The 20231-nt window shown below is 37.8% G+C and overlaps 1 protein-coding gene across 1 annotated transcript in view; it reads left to right on the top strand.

Moving 5' to 3' along the window:
- Window positions 1–664, top strand: part of LOC120798900 (choline transporter-like protein 5-A) — a 51531-nt gene extending 50867 nt beyond the window's left edge. Inside the window, exon 22 of the mRNA XM_040143692.1 lies at window positions 410–664. Coding sequence (XP_039999626.1) covers window positions 410–507 — 98 coding nt within the window. The 3' untranslated portion in view covers window positions 508–664. The remainder of the gene's footprint in view (window positions 1–409) is intronic.
- Window positions 665–20231: the final 19567 nt, after the last annotated feature.

The following is a 20231-nucleotide window of genomic DNA, read 5'->3' as shown; positions in this document are numbered from 1 at the left end:
TCCATCCTGATAATATGTACTAATATGCCTTGAATTTTCTTTTCTAAATCTTTCTGATACACATTTTCTTCTTATGCTTTGGTTGGATGTTTCAACCAAGTAAGAGCTCAAATTTGAGTGCATCCTAAAGTCTTTAATCATGATATCTACATCATCTCTTGTACATGTGGCTATTTAAAACACTAAACTCTTATTGTCTTTTTGTTTTTTCTTCATTTAAAATTACCCTGCTATCCTGCTGTACTACTTCCCATCCATATATCTTGATTTGACATTTGTCCTCAAACTCTACCATTGACTCTCTCCATATTCATCATACCCATTCATAAATTTATCATAATCCATCCCTACCTGCTTTTTCTCCCATGCTCCCTCTTGATCCATCCACACATTGTTTCGGGCAAACCAGGTGATGACTTCGAGAGGAATGATGGTAGTTCAGAAAAACCTTTCCTCATGTCTCCAGAGCTGCACAGAATTCTGGGAAAATCCTGTCAGTTGCGGTGATAGCATGTCCTCCTATCCACTCCACTCCATCAGCAACCAATTTGATCAGTGTTAACAATCTGTTAAACAGCCCTGCATAGACTTCACCTGGCCAAATCACTGACAAATATAACACTGGACATTGCATCTCTTTTGGAAACCCTGGAGTTTCTTTTTTTTTTTTTAATTTCTGCAAAGCTCAACCTACTAATATACATGTGTGGAGACACAGGAAAGATAATTCCTCATGAAATCTAAATTTGAAACACTCAGCAACAGTGCCACCATGTCAGAAACATCGTAAACCAATAGTAAAGTTAGAATCTGAAGACTTGTAAAAACTTGAGTCAAAAATAAAAGAAATATAACCAAGACAAGATGATACTTACCTTAAAATGACCAATGCAGTAACTTATCGAAATGACTGAGGGGGTTTATGACACTGGGTCATTGTTGGCTTGAGAGGGTCCTTCAAATTAATATTTAAGCTCTCAAATGAGTAAGTAAGAAGAACGTTTTTGTTTTACAAGATTTACTTTGTGTTGTTCCTTTAAACTTTTAATTATACCTTCATGTGTTCTGGATGAATGATGATTAACTTTTTTGTAAAATTTTCAAAGTATGTGAAAATCAGTTTAGGCAGAAATGATTGTGGCCTGTCCAAATAGTTTCATCTGAGACTAAAATCCTGGACATATAAATTTTGCTCCTACACCTAAAGACAGTAAAATAAGAAGTTCACACTGAGGACTAACACAGTTATTGTACTGTAAATTCAGGCCTGTATTTCCAACCAATAACCACACTCAACAGAATCACAAATTATAATTGTAACATTCTTCACTTTTGTTCATCAATATTCGGATCTAAAGGGGAAACTACCACTTGTGATTTTACTATTTATTCAGTATAGAGGTCCAGCTATTCCACTCTGGAAACCAAGATTCACATAGTCTGGTCTTGGCATATCAGTTTCTTTTGTGATGTGACAGAAGAGTTTGAGCAAATTATGCTAAAGAGATCGTTTTACACAGTGATAAGTAATATCCTGAATATTAATGTGGCAAAATTTCACCACAGCAGGAATATGATGAAAACACTTTTCAGTTTCAGTCACTATGGGTTAAAAATGTTTTTCTTTTTCTGTGTAAAATCAATGTATTTCATGTATTTATACTGCCTGGTATATGCCGTATTCATTTTTATAAGATGGATCAATTTTTGTATTTGTAATGTGGGCTTGTTTTTATAATCTGTGGAACTGATTCGAATATGATACAATTTCCATTTCTTAATTAAAAATAATGTGTGTTTTGTCTTCAGCACTTAAACTAAAAGTTAATGTAAAATAAAGTCCAATAAGTGGTGATAGAAATCATTCGAAGTTCCAAAATTTAGATGTAATGATTTGTTTAAAAAAATCATGCTCTCCATGAATATATCATGTAAAACTGCATTTTGCAAACAAGGAGATCCACTGACATTTAACACACATATAAGAGTAAGTTTATTTTTCTTATATGTGTTGACAGAGGTAGTGTTCCAGTGTCAAGCAAGAAAATTTAGTTTAAAACCATTACCAGGAGCACTTAGGTGTCAGGAAACAACAGCTAGTGTGTTAGCTGATTGCATTAAATGCATATGTCATAGGCCTATGTCAGATAGAACAGCACACATCACATAGTATTTAATATCTGTTCTTGTAATAGATCTGACACTGTCATTTTATAAAAAACTCTTTGAGTTAAAGCTTTTACTGAATTAGTAACTAAAATGCTACATAAACGCTTTCGTGATGAAAACAGACATTTGGTCCATTGTTATTTGTTGAAACAATAAACTGTATGCACACTCCATTTCAAAAAACAACTACAGTATCACAGGCTCAATCACTTATCGAAACTTTAGACATATAAATGTAACCAACTTAGTTTAAACTGATGGTTTGTTGCCTCAGGATGATTACGTGCTTTGTCAGCAGGAAACATCTTAACTTTTTAAGAATACTTTGAACTTTTCTCTGTGCGTCACATATTCATAAATGTTCATCATCAGACAAAAAGCCAAAGACATCTACAATTCTTTGAGTTGACTGCTGAGGTTAATGGTGCTAGGTGCCACACAGAGACATCTGGTCAGGCATGAACCTTTGTTCCTGTGTTTTGTTTTTTTTTATTTAGAACAAGATGAAGAACAAGAGGAACGGTAGTAGCAACAAAATGTAGCTTACATTGCATCCATTTGGTATACACTTTTGTCCAAAGCCACTTACAATAAGTGCATTCAAACCACGTTGTAGCAAAAGCTGGATATCATCCAAAATTGGGAATGTATCCCTTTTAAACAATCAACTAAAACCATGTTCAGTGCTACAGTACAAGTTCTTAGAGATTTTTTTCTTTCCTCCTTTCTTTCTTTGCATTGTTTTAAAGACAGAGAACATATCCTTTAAAAAAGAACACTCCTGACGCTAAATAATTAAATACTGAAGCTGACACGTGCATTTCTCATACCCAAAACAAATGGTTTTTCATATTGTCTTTCTGAATCAGGTAATATGTCTCTGTAAGTAATGCTGTAGTTATATTTAGCTTTATGTTTTGCTAAATATAATTACGGACATATAACTAAAGATAGTGCTCTATTTTCGCTGTGACATATGACACACAATGCAGTGTTGCTCTGGTGAAGTGGTGTTTTCCTGAGGCAGAGATTATTTCCTTGCTGCACCGGTTTTTTATTTAAGTGACTTGGAGTTCCCCCAAATAAGAAGAGAGATGCAGTAGAGGGTGTGGTGATTGCAACACAGCGGCGAACTGCAATCTTGGTCCCAAGAATCACATCTGTCATCCACCTGCTCAGAGCAGCTGAATTCACACAGCCCAGTACTTTTGTCCCATAATATTTTGGTCGCTTTATCTGGTGAAGGCACGCCCATATAAACTTCCCTAAAAATCACACAAACCCCTAAATTCCTGTTTTGTTTCCTGCCCCCACTTTTACTGTGAATTTTTGTGATGTGATCACAGAAGATAAAAAAATATTCCCATTATGCCAATAATAACGGTGTGATAGAATAAGACGCACCTGCAAGCCATATGACACTTGTGTCAGGTGATAGTGGAACTGTGTGTTCAGGCAAAGGCTTCTCCTTCATCTCCTGTGGCTTGGATTGTATCTCAGTTGTTTGTCACGTTCAGCAAAAGTGTCTTCCAAATATATATATATATAAAATGTATATTATTTTAATTAGGGCCATTCCATGAACGTAGCACACCAGTAGCACAATAAACTCTTCTTGGCATTTTAGTTGATTTACGAATTCCTGAATATGTTTATATGAAATCATGAATCTTTAATTGACATACAGTTGACATATGGGTGGCTCTTAAGCACAAATACTGTGCAGATATATGATTTTAAATTTCTTATGCTGATATTGTTTCATGTGTGGTCATTTAGGAATTTTATATCCACTAAAAGGTGTTCTCCAACATATCACTCTCATGTTTACTTAAAAACTTCAGTTTGAATGTCTTTTTTCATTATCTGGGATGTGAAAACAGCTTTCTGACCAGTAAGAGAAAGTGAAAATCCTACAGCACTTGTCTCTCCTGACAAGCTGCTGGCAGTGCTGTTAGCCGGACACTGGAGCTGACAGTATGGGAGGGCAAACAGAACAAGTTGCGCTGTCCTGCATCACACTGTCCAGTGTTGTGCTTGTCATCATCAGCTATGATTGTGTGTGATGCTTGTTTTTATGTGACTGACTCTTATTGTGGTGAACCTCTATACACAGAAAGTAACTTCTTGTCAAGTCAGTCTTACAAAAAAGGATTTTTAACACAATGCATCCGGAATAAAAGAAGTTTAAATAAGTAAACAAAAGCAAATATCAGTGACTAAGCAATTAAAAAGAAATACATCATGTGAAGCACTACATTTGGTTCCTTCTTGGCAATAGTGAACTGGCAAAGCTCTTCCTTTTGCTTCTGTAAAAGTAAAGAAGGCATAGGGAAATGGTAAACAAATAAAAATATTTTTCATAAATGACCCGATTGCTCCTTTTATGTCACACTGGAGGAGGACACTGGAGCTGAGAGTATGGGAAAGGCCACCGGAAACAAGCGCTGACCTGCATCATACTGTCCAGCGTTGTGACAATCTGTCCAGATTGTCTTTCACTCTGGAGCAGGTGTTCAAGACCCTCTCTGTATTTGGCTAATGGAAGAAGTAATGGAGATGTTTCTGAAACCTCTATTAGCATGTTTGAAATTCATTGATTGTGTATCTGGGTACGTGGTACTACATGGAGTGGTCGCAGCTCAGACGCAGACCATTACCTGGTGTTGCCATTGCAGAAGTAGTCCAGAAGACTGAACTACAGGTCTATCTACAACTCAGACAATTAAGACAGTCTGTCATCCCTCTACTATGTAAAATTTAGTCAGGCATAAAATGCTCAGGAAATTACAAAAATAAATGAATTTTAAAAATTCAGATCCGAGTAACCACACATCTAAATAAATGAATGAAATCCTTACTAATTAGGATTGATCTATTTGATAAATGCATAAAATGTGTGGGGGGGTTTTGTTTGTTTGTTTGTTTTAATTATTATTATTGTAACAGTGCTTGGACCAGGATTTGAATATTGGCTCATTGGCTCGTCCTTATCGCCAGGTTGTGTTATGTTAATATCACCGAACCTCAAGCTGTTATATATAAACAATAGATAATATCATTATAAATAATATAAGTGCACAAACTGCACCATCCTACTTAAAGACATAGTAACCCTCTTAACTATCATCTGTTCTCCTCCTCACGTCTCTGTCAGACACATTCAACAGAACAAGCATCTCCAGATCGGTATCGTGTCTGGGTTCTTAGTGTCTTTTTGCCTTCTATGGGTGTGAGATTGTACTACTACCGCTACCTCTTCCCGTTGCAGCTATCCAAGCTACTAGTCTTCCTCTGGCTGGTCAACTTCAGCCTGGCCCTGGAGCAGTACACCCTGGCATGGACATTTGGGCCCTACTATTGGGCCAAGAGGAAGCCTCAAGATATCCCACCATGTCCACTCTTTTCATCATTCAGTAGGGCTCTATGTCAGGACATAATCTGAGAACTCAAATTCTCATATTGTATGCAAACGTGTGAAACTAGTTGGAAGTTGGAAATACAGAACATACAGAACAGAGAGTCTTGTTGTGTGTAAGTAATTCCTCGGTCTATCTCCAGGTATCACACAGGGTCCTTGGCATTCGGAGCTCTAATTCTTTCAGTTGTCCAGCTTCTGCGGATCATACTGGAATACCTGGAGCTAAAAGGTTTACATCTCTCTCAGAAACACACACACACAAACAGGCACGCACACATGCATGCACGCACGCTCACACACACATACTATAACACACATACGTTTTCTCCTTCCTTTCTTACTACTAATGCAGATATATCGCTCTTGTACAAGCTTGTCCGTGTGGTGAATTATACAGCAACAAGTAGTGAACTGGACATGCAAATAATGGAAATACAAGGAAAGACATAACATATCTCATATATATGCAGTGCATTGCATTGTTAAGACATATTTGTGATAACAACATTTACTGGGTATTTGGCTTCCGTTTTGGTTTTTTTGGAGCATGGTAACCCAAAAGGAATAAAAATGTACAACACTGATGTCCTGTTCATCAGGTTTAGGTGGGAAGTAGTGTGTCCTGTGTAAATAGTTTCATCGGGGACCAAAATCCAGGGCACAAAAATTTTGCTCCTACACCTAAAGACAGTAAAATGCAAAGTTTGAGTCCACACTGAGGACAGTGTTTGTCCTCAAGTGTGGACTCAAACTTCAAACGCGTTTGTACTTGTGTGTTGTGCAACCCTTCACATTATCATAACACAGAACACAGCATAACTAAGGGGTGGTTCAAGACAACCCTGAGCCAGTACTAACTGTAAGCTTTATCAAAAAGGAAGGTTTTAAGCCTACTCTTAAACATGGAGAGGGTGTCTGCCTCCCGGACCAAAACTGGAAGATGGTTCCATAGTAGAGGAGCCTGATAGCTTAAGGCTCTGCCTCCTTTTCTACTTTTGGAGACTCTAGGAACCACAAGCAAGCCTGAGTTCTGGGAGCGCAGTTTTCTAATGGGGTAGTAAGGTACTATGAGCTCTTTCAGATATTATGGTGCCTGACCATTAAGGGCTTTGTAGGTGAGGAGGAGGATTTTAAATTCTAATCTTAAATTTACAGGGAGCCAATGCAGAGAAGCTAACACAGGAGAAATGTGATCTCTTTTCCTAGTTCCTGTTAGTACTCGCGCTTCAGCAATCTGGATCAGATGGAGAGTATTTAAGGATTTGTTGGAACAGCCTGATAATAAGGAATTACAATAATCCAGCCTTGAGGTGGCAAAGGCATGGACTAGTTTTTATTGCACCTTTCTGAGAAAGGATGTGCCTGATTTTTCCATGTTACGTAGGTGAAAAAAGACAGTCCTTGAAGTTTGTTTTATGCGAAAGTTAAAGGACATATCCTGATCAAAGCGAACTCTGAGATTCCTAAGGAGGAGGCAATGCCATCTAGAGTAACTATATCTTTATATAAGGTGTTTCTGAGGTGTTGGGGGCCAAGCAGAATAGCACCAGTTTTGTCTGAGTTTAACAGCAGAAAGTTACTAGTTATCCAGGTCTTTATGTCCTTAGGCATGCTTGAAGTTTAGCTAACTGATTGGTTTCACCAGGTTTCATTGACAAATACAATTGGGTATCATCAGCACAGAAATTGAAGTTTATGTTTTCTAATAATATTGCCTAGAGGAAGCACATATAACGTAAATAGAACTTGTCCAAGCACAGTACCTTGTGGAACTCCACGACAAATTTTTGAGTACATGGAGGATTTCTAGTAAATGTGCACAAACTGAAATTGATCTGATAAATAGGACCTAAACCATCTTAGAGCAGTCCCTTTAATTCCAATTAACTGTTCCAGTCTCTGTAATAGGATATAATGGTCAACAGTATCAAATGCAGCACTAAGGTCTAACAAGACAAGTACGGAGAAGTCCTTTGTCCGATGCAGTAAGAAAGTCATTTGTAACTTTCACCACTGGTGTCTCTGTGCTATAATGCACTCTAAATCCTGACTCAAAATCCTCAAATAAACTATTATCATGTAAAAAGTCACATAACTGGTAGGCGACAGCTTCCTCAAAGATCTTAGAGCGAAAGGGAAGGTTAGATATGGGTCTATAGTTGGCTAAACCATCTGGATCAAGAGTAGGCCTTTTAAGAAGAGGTTTAATTACAGCTGTTTTAAAGGGATGCAGTACATAGCCTGTTAATAAAGACAGCGATTATATCTAGTAAAGCACTGCTAAGGGTAAAACTTCCTGAAGAGGCCTAGTTGGGATGGGGTCTAAGAGACAAGTTGGTGGTTTAGATGAAGACATTTTTGAAGCTAGTTGGCGAAGGTCAATGGCAGAAAAACTGTACATGTAATCATGAGGTTGCACAGCTGTTTCCAAGGTTCCTGTGTTTGAAGATAAGTTGGTGCTGGTTAAGGGCAGGAGGTGGTGAATTTTGTCTCTAATATTTAGAATTTTATCACTAGAGAGGCTCATGAAATCGTCACTACTGAGAGCTATAGGAATACAGGGAATCACCACTGCTGCCCCTGTTGCCTCTGTTATTGGATCCTTTGACCCATCTTTAAAAGATTGTAAATAATAACTGTAATACCTATCCCTATATCTGTAATATTCCTGAACTAGATCTACTGTTTTATTTCTGTGCTTAATATTCAGTAGCTCCATTTCCACACAAGCATTTTGCAGCTTCCAGTCTGGTCTCACCGGCCATAACACAGTTGGACGGACTTCAATTTCATGAACTTTCATTTGTTGTGAATGTCCTTGCCTACCCATCAGAAACTTGTCCTCCAAGATCCTCCTAGTTGAAAGAAGTTCTTTGTGTCCCCGTAGATTTATCCACTAATTGGCCATCAGCTGTTTCCTATGGCGCCACATTGGCATTTCTCCTGCCTCAAATTGAAGAGCACAAACTGGTGCTGTCCCTAAGCAAATCTTCAGACCACAAGCAGACTTGGATGCTGAGCCATGCACCACAGAATCATAATCTATTCTTACCTGGATTAGCGCTACACATATATATATTTATTCAAATGATCCATTCTAGCTCCGCCAGACACCAAATGACATTAAAGACTTTCTTACATTTCTTTGCTATACCTCTTATATGCTCTATTGATACTAGTCTGGGGTCAAAATGTACTCCCAAAAAACAAAAACATTCTACTCTATCTAGATTATTTCCATATAATTTCAGATTCATTCCTTCCCTGATTTTCATATTTGTGAAGAACATAACTTTAGTTTTTTCCAAAGAGAATTTAAAACCTCATTCTTTTCCCCATCTTTCAAATTGTAGTTTCTTAACTACATTTTCTACATTCTCTCCCCTCCTTCACAAAGCCCCTTCATCTGCTTACAAAGACCTTCCCATGCATAACGGTATACTTTCAAATATATAATTTACCATAATTGAGAATAATACAAGGCTCAACACTACCCTGGGGCATACCAGTTTCTACAACATAATTTTCTGAGAGCTCCAACCCTATTTAAATCTGAACAGTCCTTCCAATAAGAAAATCCAAAATCCAGTACAGGATGTTTCCCTTAATTCCAATTCAATGTACCTTGGTCCCATCTCTCAACAACATATCATATGCCTTTTCCACTGCAGCAACTCTTTCTTTATTAACCTGGGTTATTCTGACCCAGAAATGGGTCCATTGTGCTTCCACCTCCCCTGAATTCACTTTGGTAAACAGCCACCAAGCTTGTCTTTTCCAAAAAGTGCATGAGCCTCTAATTAAGCATCTATTCCATTAGTTTACAGATATGTGATGTTAGAGCAATGGGCCTGTAGTTTACTGGCTTACTAGGATCTTTCCCAGGCTTTCTGATTGGAATTATAATTGCTTCCTTCCAGCTCACAATGACTCTCCCCTCCTTCCAAACTTTATTTAATAATGACAGCAATTTATTTAATCCTCCTTCACTTTGGTGTTTAATCATTATATAAAGTGGTCCATCTTTTCCCAGTGCAATCCTTCCTGTCCTCTTTACCTCTCCAATAGTAAATGGTATTTATAATTCACCTTCATTACTATTCTTTCTCCTTAGTGCCTCCTTCCAGCTTTTGTTTTTTTCCTACCTTGTTTTCCTTCCTCAGTGAGATTTAAGTACATTTAAGTACCAGTAGGAACCGGTAAGTATTTTATAGGTATTGTTTGATACAATGAAATTACATCCTAAATTCAGATGAATTACATGGTAGGAGGTCAGAAAATTACACTATAAATTGCAAGGTGTTGCTTTAAGAACCACCTTACTTCGTATATTACCAGAAAATATAGAAGACAACAACGACAGATTACTACTGAGAATCCTTCTTCTAATTGCCAAGAAGATAATCACAGTCTCCTGGCTGAAGCCAGCTCCCACAATGGAGGGAGAAGGATAAGGATGTTTACCACATGGAAACATAAACACAAGGGCCCCTTCACTTAAAACAGTTTTTTTAAGTGAAGGTGCACTTAGTCCTGAAGCCCTGATAATGAGTAGGATTGCAATATCATATCACCCACATTAGAGAACCCATTAAAGGGGAACCGATATTTTGTCGAGAAGAACAGAGTGCTTGTCTCCCATCTACTGGTGGAAACCCAGCCTTTTAAAGCCTTACTCTGCATCTTAAACCCTGGGTAAACAGCTGTAACCATCAAAAAAGGAGGCCATTGTAGGGTTCCTCCAGCCCGCAAATTCCTTCAGCCCACCACCGCCACAGCCAAGCCAGAGCAGCCAGAACACCCCACTGTTCCCCAACACCTGCAGGAGCCCTACAACCAGTGTTCAGCTGTGTCTGGTACAGGATTACATCATCACTCAGCCAGTTATGCAGCCGCCACGCCAGATGGTGTGGGAGAAACAAAAGGATGCCGACCAGCAAATACAAAAGAGCCTGGAAGCTGGACTGGCCCAACACAGCCACAACAGCTGGACTTCACCCATAGTGATGTTACGTAAAAAGGACGGAATGTACGGCTTATGCATAGACTACAGGGCCCTGAACGACTGCACCATTAGAGACATTCACCTGTAGTCCCTCTGGCTATTGGCAAGTTGAACTGACACCCAGAGCCCGCCAAGCAATAACCTTCTGCAACAGAAATGGACTGTTCAAATGGAATGTCATGCTGTTTGGACTGTGCAATGTGACTTTCCACTAGCTGATGAACTGTGTCTTAGCTGGCATGCAGTTGGAAAAGGGCCTGGTATACCTGGATGACATCACGTGTCAGAAATGCTGCAGCAACTTGGTCAGGGTTTTTTTTTCGATAGGCTGCACCAAGCCAACTTCAAACTGAAACCTGCTAAATGTTGCCTTTTCTGCCTCGGAGTGACCTACACCTACATTGCTCCAGGAAGTTCATCAATTCATTGGCCTGGCATCATATTATCAACAGCATGTGGTGGCCCAACATGTTACTAAGACACTTTGTGTTGGCTTTTTCTTTAATTTCTCTATACAGTCATTTCGGACTAGATCTAAGGGCAGATCATGGTGACGTGCAAAAAATAATTCAGTTATCATTTGGTTGGTTTGCTCTAAATTTCTGTTATGGATTAGTTAGACTGGCTAGGTGGCTAAGCTAACAACAGCCATTTAAGATAAGGGTAGTTCTAATATTAGCTTACATCAACAAAAATAGAAAATTACTTTACTGTAATTTCCAAAGCATCCCATATATCCCAACAACAGAATGTATAAGAGAAACTTATACATTCCTTTATTTATGGATCTTTGTTGCGCTAACATTGTCAATAAAGATAACAGAAAAAATATACATTTATGGCAGTGCCTGTCGTAAAACTAACCCATTGGCATTAAATTTGCACATGCATCAGGGGCAGTACTAGTGTGCCACTTTCAAGCTGCACCTGCAGTTAGGAAAGGGTATTTTCCGGTGGAACACCAGCAGCATACCACTAGGGGTCTGCATATGCCACTGAACCACTACATACCACCTGCCACTTTTCAATCTTGGCAATATTGTTTGTTTGGCCAGACAAACCTAAAGGCAGACACAACGCAGGCTTTACAAGTCTTTGCAGTTTCACTGCTCCATCTGCAGCTCTTTAGTTCAGGAGAAAGGACAGCCATGAAGCCTGACATGGCCATAGTAAGTGTTCAGGCAGAAGCAGAGAGAGGATAAGTGAGCTAAGACTGAAGACAAAGGTCCAAACCACTTATAGTTTGGGTGAAAGGAGCAGCGACCAGGGGAGTTGATCCTTGTTACTAAAGTTACATCTCCACTAACAGATGTTGCTATAATCAAATTTGAAAGTATCCTGTATGTTGTACTAGACATAAATTTGAGAGTAGCTTTCTCAAAACATTATTTATGCTATTAAATGCTATCAAACATGGCTAGCCTAGCACAGTGGAAACAGGGGTTGTACCGTCATTTGGCTGTTTGCACTACTATTTCAGCCAGGGTGTATGAATGTTAAATTCACCCAAATGTCAGCTCAAAGCACACCAAATGCTGGGACAGAATAAAACTTTTAGCAAATGGACTTAAAAATCGTCCTAAATGTGACTAATGAGTCACAAAGGTAAAAAAATAGGACTGAGTGTGTATGAATTATGTGTTTTTTTATCTGTGGAGCTCCTAAAAATATGAACCACATTCATGATGAATTGTTTCTGTTGTCCAGACACACAGGGTTGAACCTAAATAAACAGTAACATAAACAAAAATGTCAACTTTACATATTTAGAATAAATTTATAGGAATTTTTCATTTCTGTGATTTCTTATTTATTGTTGCCTTCTCAACCTTTCTCAACTCTTGTATTTCATAGCCCAGCAAATATAAATATTGATAGACTATTTATAATGAACAATTTTGTGACAAAGTTTGTATCTTTTCATCAATTTGTCATCATTTTATCAATTTTTTTAAATTTTCTTGTCTTTGTTGGAGGATGTGTTTCCTCTGTGCATGTTATGCAGCCTTCTGCTGGTCATTCTTAAGTGGCTGACTCTGGAGCTGTCTTAAATCTTATATGTGAGACGTGAAATAAGGTAAAGAGAAGCAACCCAAGTTTTGATACTTAGGAACATTTCTGAACTGCAGAAGCATCAGCTTTGTGATACTGGAGAACCTGAGTTACACCCAGGGATAGCTGGCTAATAGTGAAGTTAGTGGATTATGTCCCTGGTCTTAACATTTAGCAAGGTTTCTGCATGACACTATAGAGTCTATCAATAAAAACAAAATCAAGTCATTCAACAAAATTTTAGTCTGATACTACGCACTGACCCTGATCTTCTGCACGGTATGTTTCAGTCATCAAAAGTAATTGCACAAATAAATAGTACTAGTAGTATTAATAATAACAAGAACAATGATAACAATAATAACAATAATAACAATGATAAGGATAACATAATAATGATGATGAAGAAGAAGAAAATCCCACAATACCCCAACCTCAGAGGGTAAATTAAAGAACAAATGAACAAACTTGAGGCCAGAAAAATGCCCACAGTGTACTTTATTAAATGAATTTTGGTAGTTTGTATTGTATTTGATTCAAATAAAAATTTACAAAAATCCCATATATACAAAAATGTCATTTAGATCACATTTATCACTCGATTTATTTTTACAATAAAATGTACTTTTTCCCCATTGAACTTTCATCACACAATGCAACTTACTGAAAAGACCAGTTTTTTTGTATTAAACATTTGTATCTTTTTTTTTAATACACCACATACACATTTATCATTTTTTTCTCTGTAGCATATTTGCCATTTTGGTGGCATCAAACCACTAAAGACACCCTTCACAGTCAGAACTCAAAAAGAGAGGAATAATCTTTTTTAACATGTACACTTTGCATACATTTATTTACAGATAAACTTTCACGTTGATCAATTCACTATCTGTGGTACTCCATGTTCAACCAATTGTCTAAACAGACATCTGTACAGAATGATTATACAAGTGTGACTAGAATCTTATCATTATTCACCTGCTGGTTACTGTGCTTGTACTAAGGCTAAGCTCATCTGGAACTGTAGCTGCTGCACAGATCTTGTCCTGACCATCCAAAATAAATACAGTCATTTTCTCTAATTAGACAGACAGTGAGCGATGAGTTACAGAGTTGACTTCTCTGTTGTGTTGGCAGGTAGGCCCAGACCTCTACAGCAAAAATTTGATCCATTACAGCTGTTGAACAGAGACAGCCTGAGGGTCAAGCTGCTAACAAGATAGATAGCCAGTTCACATCTCAGAGAGCTACAGAGGGCATAGAAACACAGCACAAGACTGCTATATGCTGGCTTTGTGAGCAGAGTGGCTTGTTTATGGAATTGTTTCTGACAACGGTAGCTCCCACCGTTGTCCTGTGGAAGGTGTAGACAGCCATGTGTCTCCTCCAACAAGTTATCGTACCTAAATGTCATATTAGGCATTGTTCAAAGTCTTTCAAAATATGACCATTATAAAAATTATTCATATGAGGGTTTCTTATCTTCCTAAAATCAGGCAATTCAAAATATTGCTTAAGGTTGGGGAAGGTCGGTGTTCATGGTAGCAAGAAACCCATGTTGGCTGTTGGTAAGAGATGGGGTGCTAGTCAATTTCACTTTCTGCTAAGGACAGTCTTGGTTGATATTATACCTCTGGATCTCACCATCTCATCTTGGCAACCCCACTGACCATTGGAGATGCAGCAGTAAGGACATCATCCCTCACTGACTTCAACCATTGAACAATTCTGACTAAAGACATGCCCCATCCAATTGTGTTGGATGTGGCACATGTCTTCTGTGCACCCTCTAAAGGTGGGAACATATGTTTTTCCCCACCTCTCTTACATCAGTAGCTATTTGAAATTTTGGATCATGGCACTAATTTAGGCTTGAACACAGCCCTATGTATGACTGTTACAATATGATACAATAAATGTATCATTATACCCCTAATGTTTGGATTATATCCCTGGTGTTTCACAATTTTGCTAATAACAGTGCTGAAATATCTGAATTTCAGTTCAATGACCCAAAAACAATCAGTTGAGAGATTTTTGAATTTGTGAATAACTTTTACTGTGACTTTCTTATCCATGGACTGACAGTTTAGTTTGGAGGCTAATTTATTATAGTACAGGATGAAAAAGTGCAGCGAAAACGAGTTTAGGGAAAAGGAAAAACTGAAAAGTTTGTTCTACATAAACTGAAGCGAACACAATGGCAGTCTTTTTTCAGCGTTGTGTTCCTCTACATTGCTTGTTTCTTTATAGTATTCTCACAACTGATACTTTGAGTTACAACAAAAGTGAATCAGCAGTCAGCCATGTTTCCTACAGCTAGACACAGCTTTTAATCTGAGAAATGTTCAGGCTGGGAAGATGGAGGAGTGAGGCCTATACAACCTTTTTCTCAGAAAAAGGTGTCCTAGTATAAGCACAGTAACTGCTGTTGACACGTTTAGCTATCGAATAGTGTAACAAGAACACACAACCACGCACACACACAAACACACACACACACACACACAAACATGCACGCACACACTGGGCTAGTCAGAAAACCAAGCTGTGCTTTCAGTACAGCCTCAAACAACTACCTGGGTGATGAGGTTGAAATAAAGAAAAAAATACATATATATTCTCTTTAAGGCAAACAAAACATAAAAAGCAGCTTATAAGAGTTATGACCAGAGTGAGGAAGAGAGTCTGTTGATGTTTGTCCTATTTATGATACACTTCCTGGAGTAAGCAGGATACCCACCACCAGTTAGATATTAGAGAACTTGAGAACCTGTGGAACATTAATGAAGGATTCCCCTTTTTATGACAGCACTTCATTTTTCAACAGTGAGATCTAACATATCATTGCTTGGAATAAAGAAACTAAATGCATGTGCATTATGTATGATGAATTAGAATGAAAAAATACAATTTTTTTATTTTGAGTTTTGAAAATAACTGAGAAATTGAGGATAAACAGACCATGATTAACGATTTAAGCCAGATTAATAAAATGGTAATGGCCTTTTCCATTGTCATCTGGAAAACCAGTATATAATTCAGAGTCAAATAAAAATTGCAATTGCAAATTCAGTTTGGCATATTGTCTACAAATCTGAAAATGAGCAGTCCATTTCTCATTCAATTTCATTATCATTATGTCAGTATTATACCCTGGAGTACAGTGAATATCATTTCTTTATGGAATTTTCAATTTAATTGTGGGAATTCAGTCTGAGTTCCTTACAGAAACAGGGAGTTGGGTCTGAAGCGTTGCCTGTGTCACAGAAGAAAATATACTGCCGATGAAAGGGTGGAAGGTATTCTGTCCATGAAACAAACTGAGGTAGCTTTATGTTCAGTATTCATTAGTATTCATCATATACACTATATCAGTAGCTATGTTCACAAGATGTTAACAAAGGCTACACTGTATTTGGGAGCCACTGCTAATAAGCTTACATGTAATGCTTTGATGTGACTTTTAAATAATATAAGGCTGCTTTTACACAGAGTAGGCTACAGAGAAGACATCTGCCTTTCAACCTTTAGACTATTTCATAGTCCATGATGATTCTACTACTGCAGCTACTGCTGCATTTTAGCAATTGTCTGGCACACAAACAGGTCAGGTGAATTCTTGTCTTATTGTATAAAATACTGGCAGTGCTTTCAGTGTGACTCCATTTATTTCATGAACTTTCTGCCAGATCTGAAGTGAGTTTTGAAAGACTCCAGTGTTAGCAGATCAGTGGGTACCGAGGACCTTTGTTGATGAATTAGGCCAATAATAGAGATGAAAGATATGCTATATGCTCTAGTTACTAAAGAAAAGTCCAGTGCCTGTCCAGTGTGATACCTCTGACCCTGACACTTTTAGATGTCCTTGAGTTGTAGGTCTCTTGTCATCTACAGTATCATGTCAAAATGAATGAAATAATCAATTAATTCAAATAGTAATAGATAATAATAATTTTAGGTGTGGACTTGGTATGACGACTTCCTGAACAGGCAGAAAAAGAGTAGACACTGATTTATCCTTCTTGATGCCCAAAAGTTGAGCTAATAATGAGCTGTTGCAGTGCTTTTTAAATGCAGCATTGTACAGTGTGCGCCCTCCTCTAAGTCTAACAGTATTGTGCCATCCTGAAACCTGTGATTTTTCTACTTGGAAAAGAAAAGAAAAGAAAACAAAACAAAACCCCCGTGGTGTCTACATTACCCAAAATGCAACTCGACAACCAACAGTTCATTTTGATGGGGAAAATCAATTGACTTAAACCAAAAGCTCAAAATTAAGTAAAAAAAAAAAGAATTATTTAAAAAGAGCTGTGGTTAAAACAGCTGAAACAGCTATCTACCAAAAATGTTCTCTACAAACTCCTCAGTACATTAAAAATTACACACACTGATGAGAACATACACACACAGTTATGTGGTGGCAACAATGCAAATAAATAAGAAAATAAATTATGTGTTTAAATTATGTGACTTATGATTCAATATACAAACTGGTTCATGAGCCACATTCTAAACTGAAAGAATAGGACACTTGAATTTATGATTAAATTAGCCGACAACTTTAAACTAACAAAAACCTTGACACTGTGTTTGCGAAGTTTAGTTCTAACTACACATTATAGTTGCGTTTTTCTAATGCAGGTTGTACTTTGTTAGATTTTTGGATGTATTTTACTTAAAGCCTCCATTGGTTTCTATTCTGCAAATAATGCAGTTTAAGAGCAGATAGAGTTGAAAGGTCTGCTCTGGATTACTTAACAACAATAATGTAATTTTGACAATAATTAATATAGATGATGTTCTCTTGAGTTGCAGTTGCAGCAAAACAATAACCTTTTGGAACAATAGAAAAAGTACATTCAAATTTCTAAAACAAAGCAGCATGGTTTGTAAGATGATTGGCTGTGTTGTGAAATAAGTGTAACATAGTAAATTGGCTAAAGCATACAAAACCACAGGTATAGTCCTTTAAAGTGTGTCTCTGGCAGAAAACAGTGAGCCTGCTCATAAGCAAAAAAATATGTCCAAATCATTCAAGATACTCCAGTGTTACAATTTTGACTTGCCACCACCAGCAAAACACAAGGCCACGGATCATGGGAACACATCGTCCTGGTTCTCTCTGTGGTCTGTATATAGTGGGCTACACAAGAATTATTTTAAATTGCCTGTTTAGTGCTATATATTTGGAACCAAACTCATAAGATAATTAATAAGTGTTGGACATCAGCTGTAATGACCTGCAACAGAATTCATACTTCATACACAGAATGATAAGACCATAAGGTCAGAACAGCTTGGTATGCCTTGGCCTGGTTTGGTTAGGCAGGATGAAAAGGTTTACAGTCTCATGCCATGATTATGCCATTGACTTGTTCTGTGCTTTTCTCTCCTCTTGCCATTATTAGAAAAAAAAAGATATTGCACCTGGAACTTTCTTTTGTGCAGACATTTTAAATTTTAAAAGACACAACTGTTACCATCTGAATGGCATTGCCTTGACAATATCGTCATACTTGGTGGTTTTGACTGACAGCTCATTTATGTGATAACATTTTTGCCTCTGGCTTCCCAATATTCCCTGAAGTCAAGCTGTTTGGGTTTGGAGTGTAGGAAATGGGGTCTAGTGTAAATGGTAGAGTTCTTGATTTTATCTGCAGTCTCATTGCACTCAGTGATTCAGATTACTGGAGATGTTTGAGGGTTTGCTTTTCCTTACATATGCAGTATGTTGAAGTCTTGTGTCATAATCAGGGACTGTCTTGTTGTGATCCATACCATGTTGCTTGATGGTTGATCTGATGGTCATTTCAGTCACTAAGGTGTTCATAAACTTTATGAACATTATGGGAAGAATGTTGAAAATATGAACTCATCGGATGACAGGCAGTCTTCTTAAACACTGCTAATGCTAGGGACACACATTATAATTGTTTAACTGATTATAGATATGATTTGAGCATGACAACTGATCAAGACCAGTTCAGCCAAGTCTTTTTCTAGTCTGGGTCAGTTGATGTTGACAGGCAGGAGTTAAAATCATATAGTGTTTAAAGATTCTAATTGTGATCCAGCTGCTGCGCATCATTTTAATTAAAATTATTTTAATCATATTTGATATTTACAATTGGAATGGGACATTGACATCATGTGTCAAAATGGGTGAGATGATAAACGATAAAAAGAAAACTGTCCAAAAATGGTTGGCAATTTTTTAAATAATTTTAAAAATGTCCTTCATCAGGTTCACTTCACTATGATAAAGTTCTCTCCCCTCCAGCTATCTCTTTAGAGTTTACCATCTGTGTAGCACTCATCTCTCCATCCACCATTTTATCCAAATTTAGTGTTTTCATCTCATTTCTTTCCATTTGTCGCTTTAATTAACAAGGCAAACTCTTTTTGATGAATGCCTGTGTCGGTTTTGGTACAAGGACACTCAAGGATTATAGATTTCTCAAGAAAAATGGCAAAAAATATGACTAACATGACAGAGAGAGAGAGAGAGAGAGAGGTATCATGTCATTCATATACCTTCTGACCACCAGTTATAGCACTGACCATGAAACTGTCTAGATTTCATCAGTCACCCTTCCTAGACCATGATATGTGGTATGACAATCCTGAATCAAGCTTTCATAGTGGCACTTCAGTTAACCAAAAATCAAAATTGTTAGCATTTCTCATTCAAGTGAGTGGACACTACCAGCACCGTGCTAACTTGTGTTGTGTGGCTTAGTGTAACAGTGATAAAAGCTGGGTTAACTGAGGACAAAAACAGCAACAATTTCCGCAGAAGATGACGTGTTTGTCAAAGAACAAGCAGACTTCATGTTAAAATGTCCATGTGTACCTTCACTGACCGACGATAGCACAGGGCTGATTCAAGCATCCAACCACATGTCCTCCTGAGCTGCTTCTCTTGTTTAAACGCCATGCACACACACACACACACAAATCACCTATTGCCAACACATACACACTTAACCACAAAAAACACAGAATTCCAATGACTTCAGTACCCTCTACATCATCTCTAAAGTAAAAAAAATGCTGCATGTTGTATCAGAGTATTGTACATCCTGGTGGTTGATTTAGTTTGGCTAAGATGGCTGCGATGGCTGCTTTTCTGTGTTCTCTCTTCTTCTTGATCTTCAACTCATTTCCATTTCCTGCATCATCCCCTCTTGTCATTTCTTTTTCATTGCTGCTTGGCACTTTGCTCATTTCTTCTGACCTGACCTCCACATTCTCCTCCACAGACAAGCAGAGATCAGTATCATTGCGTAGTCAGGTTTATGTGGCTTGACTTGAAATTTTTGAGTTAAGCTGCCAGGAAGATTTTTTTGTGGCATTTTGTGAGTTTGACTTCTTGCCTTGCAGTAGAAAAAAACATGAGCTTGTGCCTGTCAAACTTTCACCACTTCTTTCTCACTCCCCGTCCCTCCTACCAGCCAAGTTTGGTTGATTCTATCCAAACAAAACACAATGACTGAACAAAGATGCTACTTTGACCACTATTTTCATGTAGTTCACTTTCTGCCTGACCCTCCTCCAGTGTAGATCAGAATTATCCAA

This window comes from Xiphias gladius, chromosome 14 (genome assembly GCF_016859285.1).
Source record: "Xiphias gladius isolate SHS-SW01 ecotype Sanya breed wild chromosome 14, ASM1685928v1, whole genome shotgun sequence".
Lineage (NCBI taxonomy): Eukaryota > Metazoa > Chordata > Actinopteri > Istiophoriformes > Xiphiidae > Xiphias > Xiphias gladius.
The sequence above is the reverse complement of the archived record's forward strand: the minus strand, read 5'-3'. Positions and strand labels throughout refer to the sequence as shown.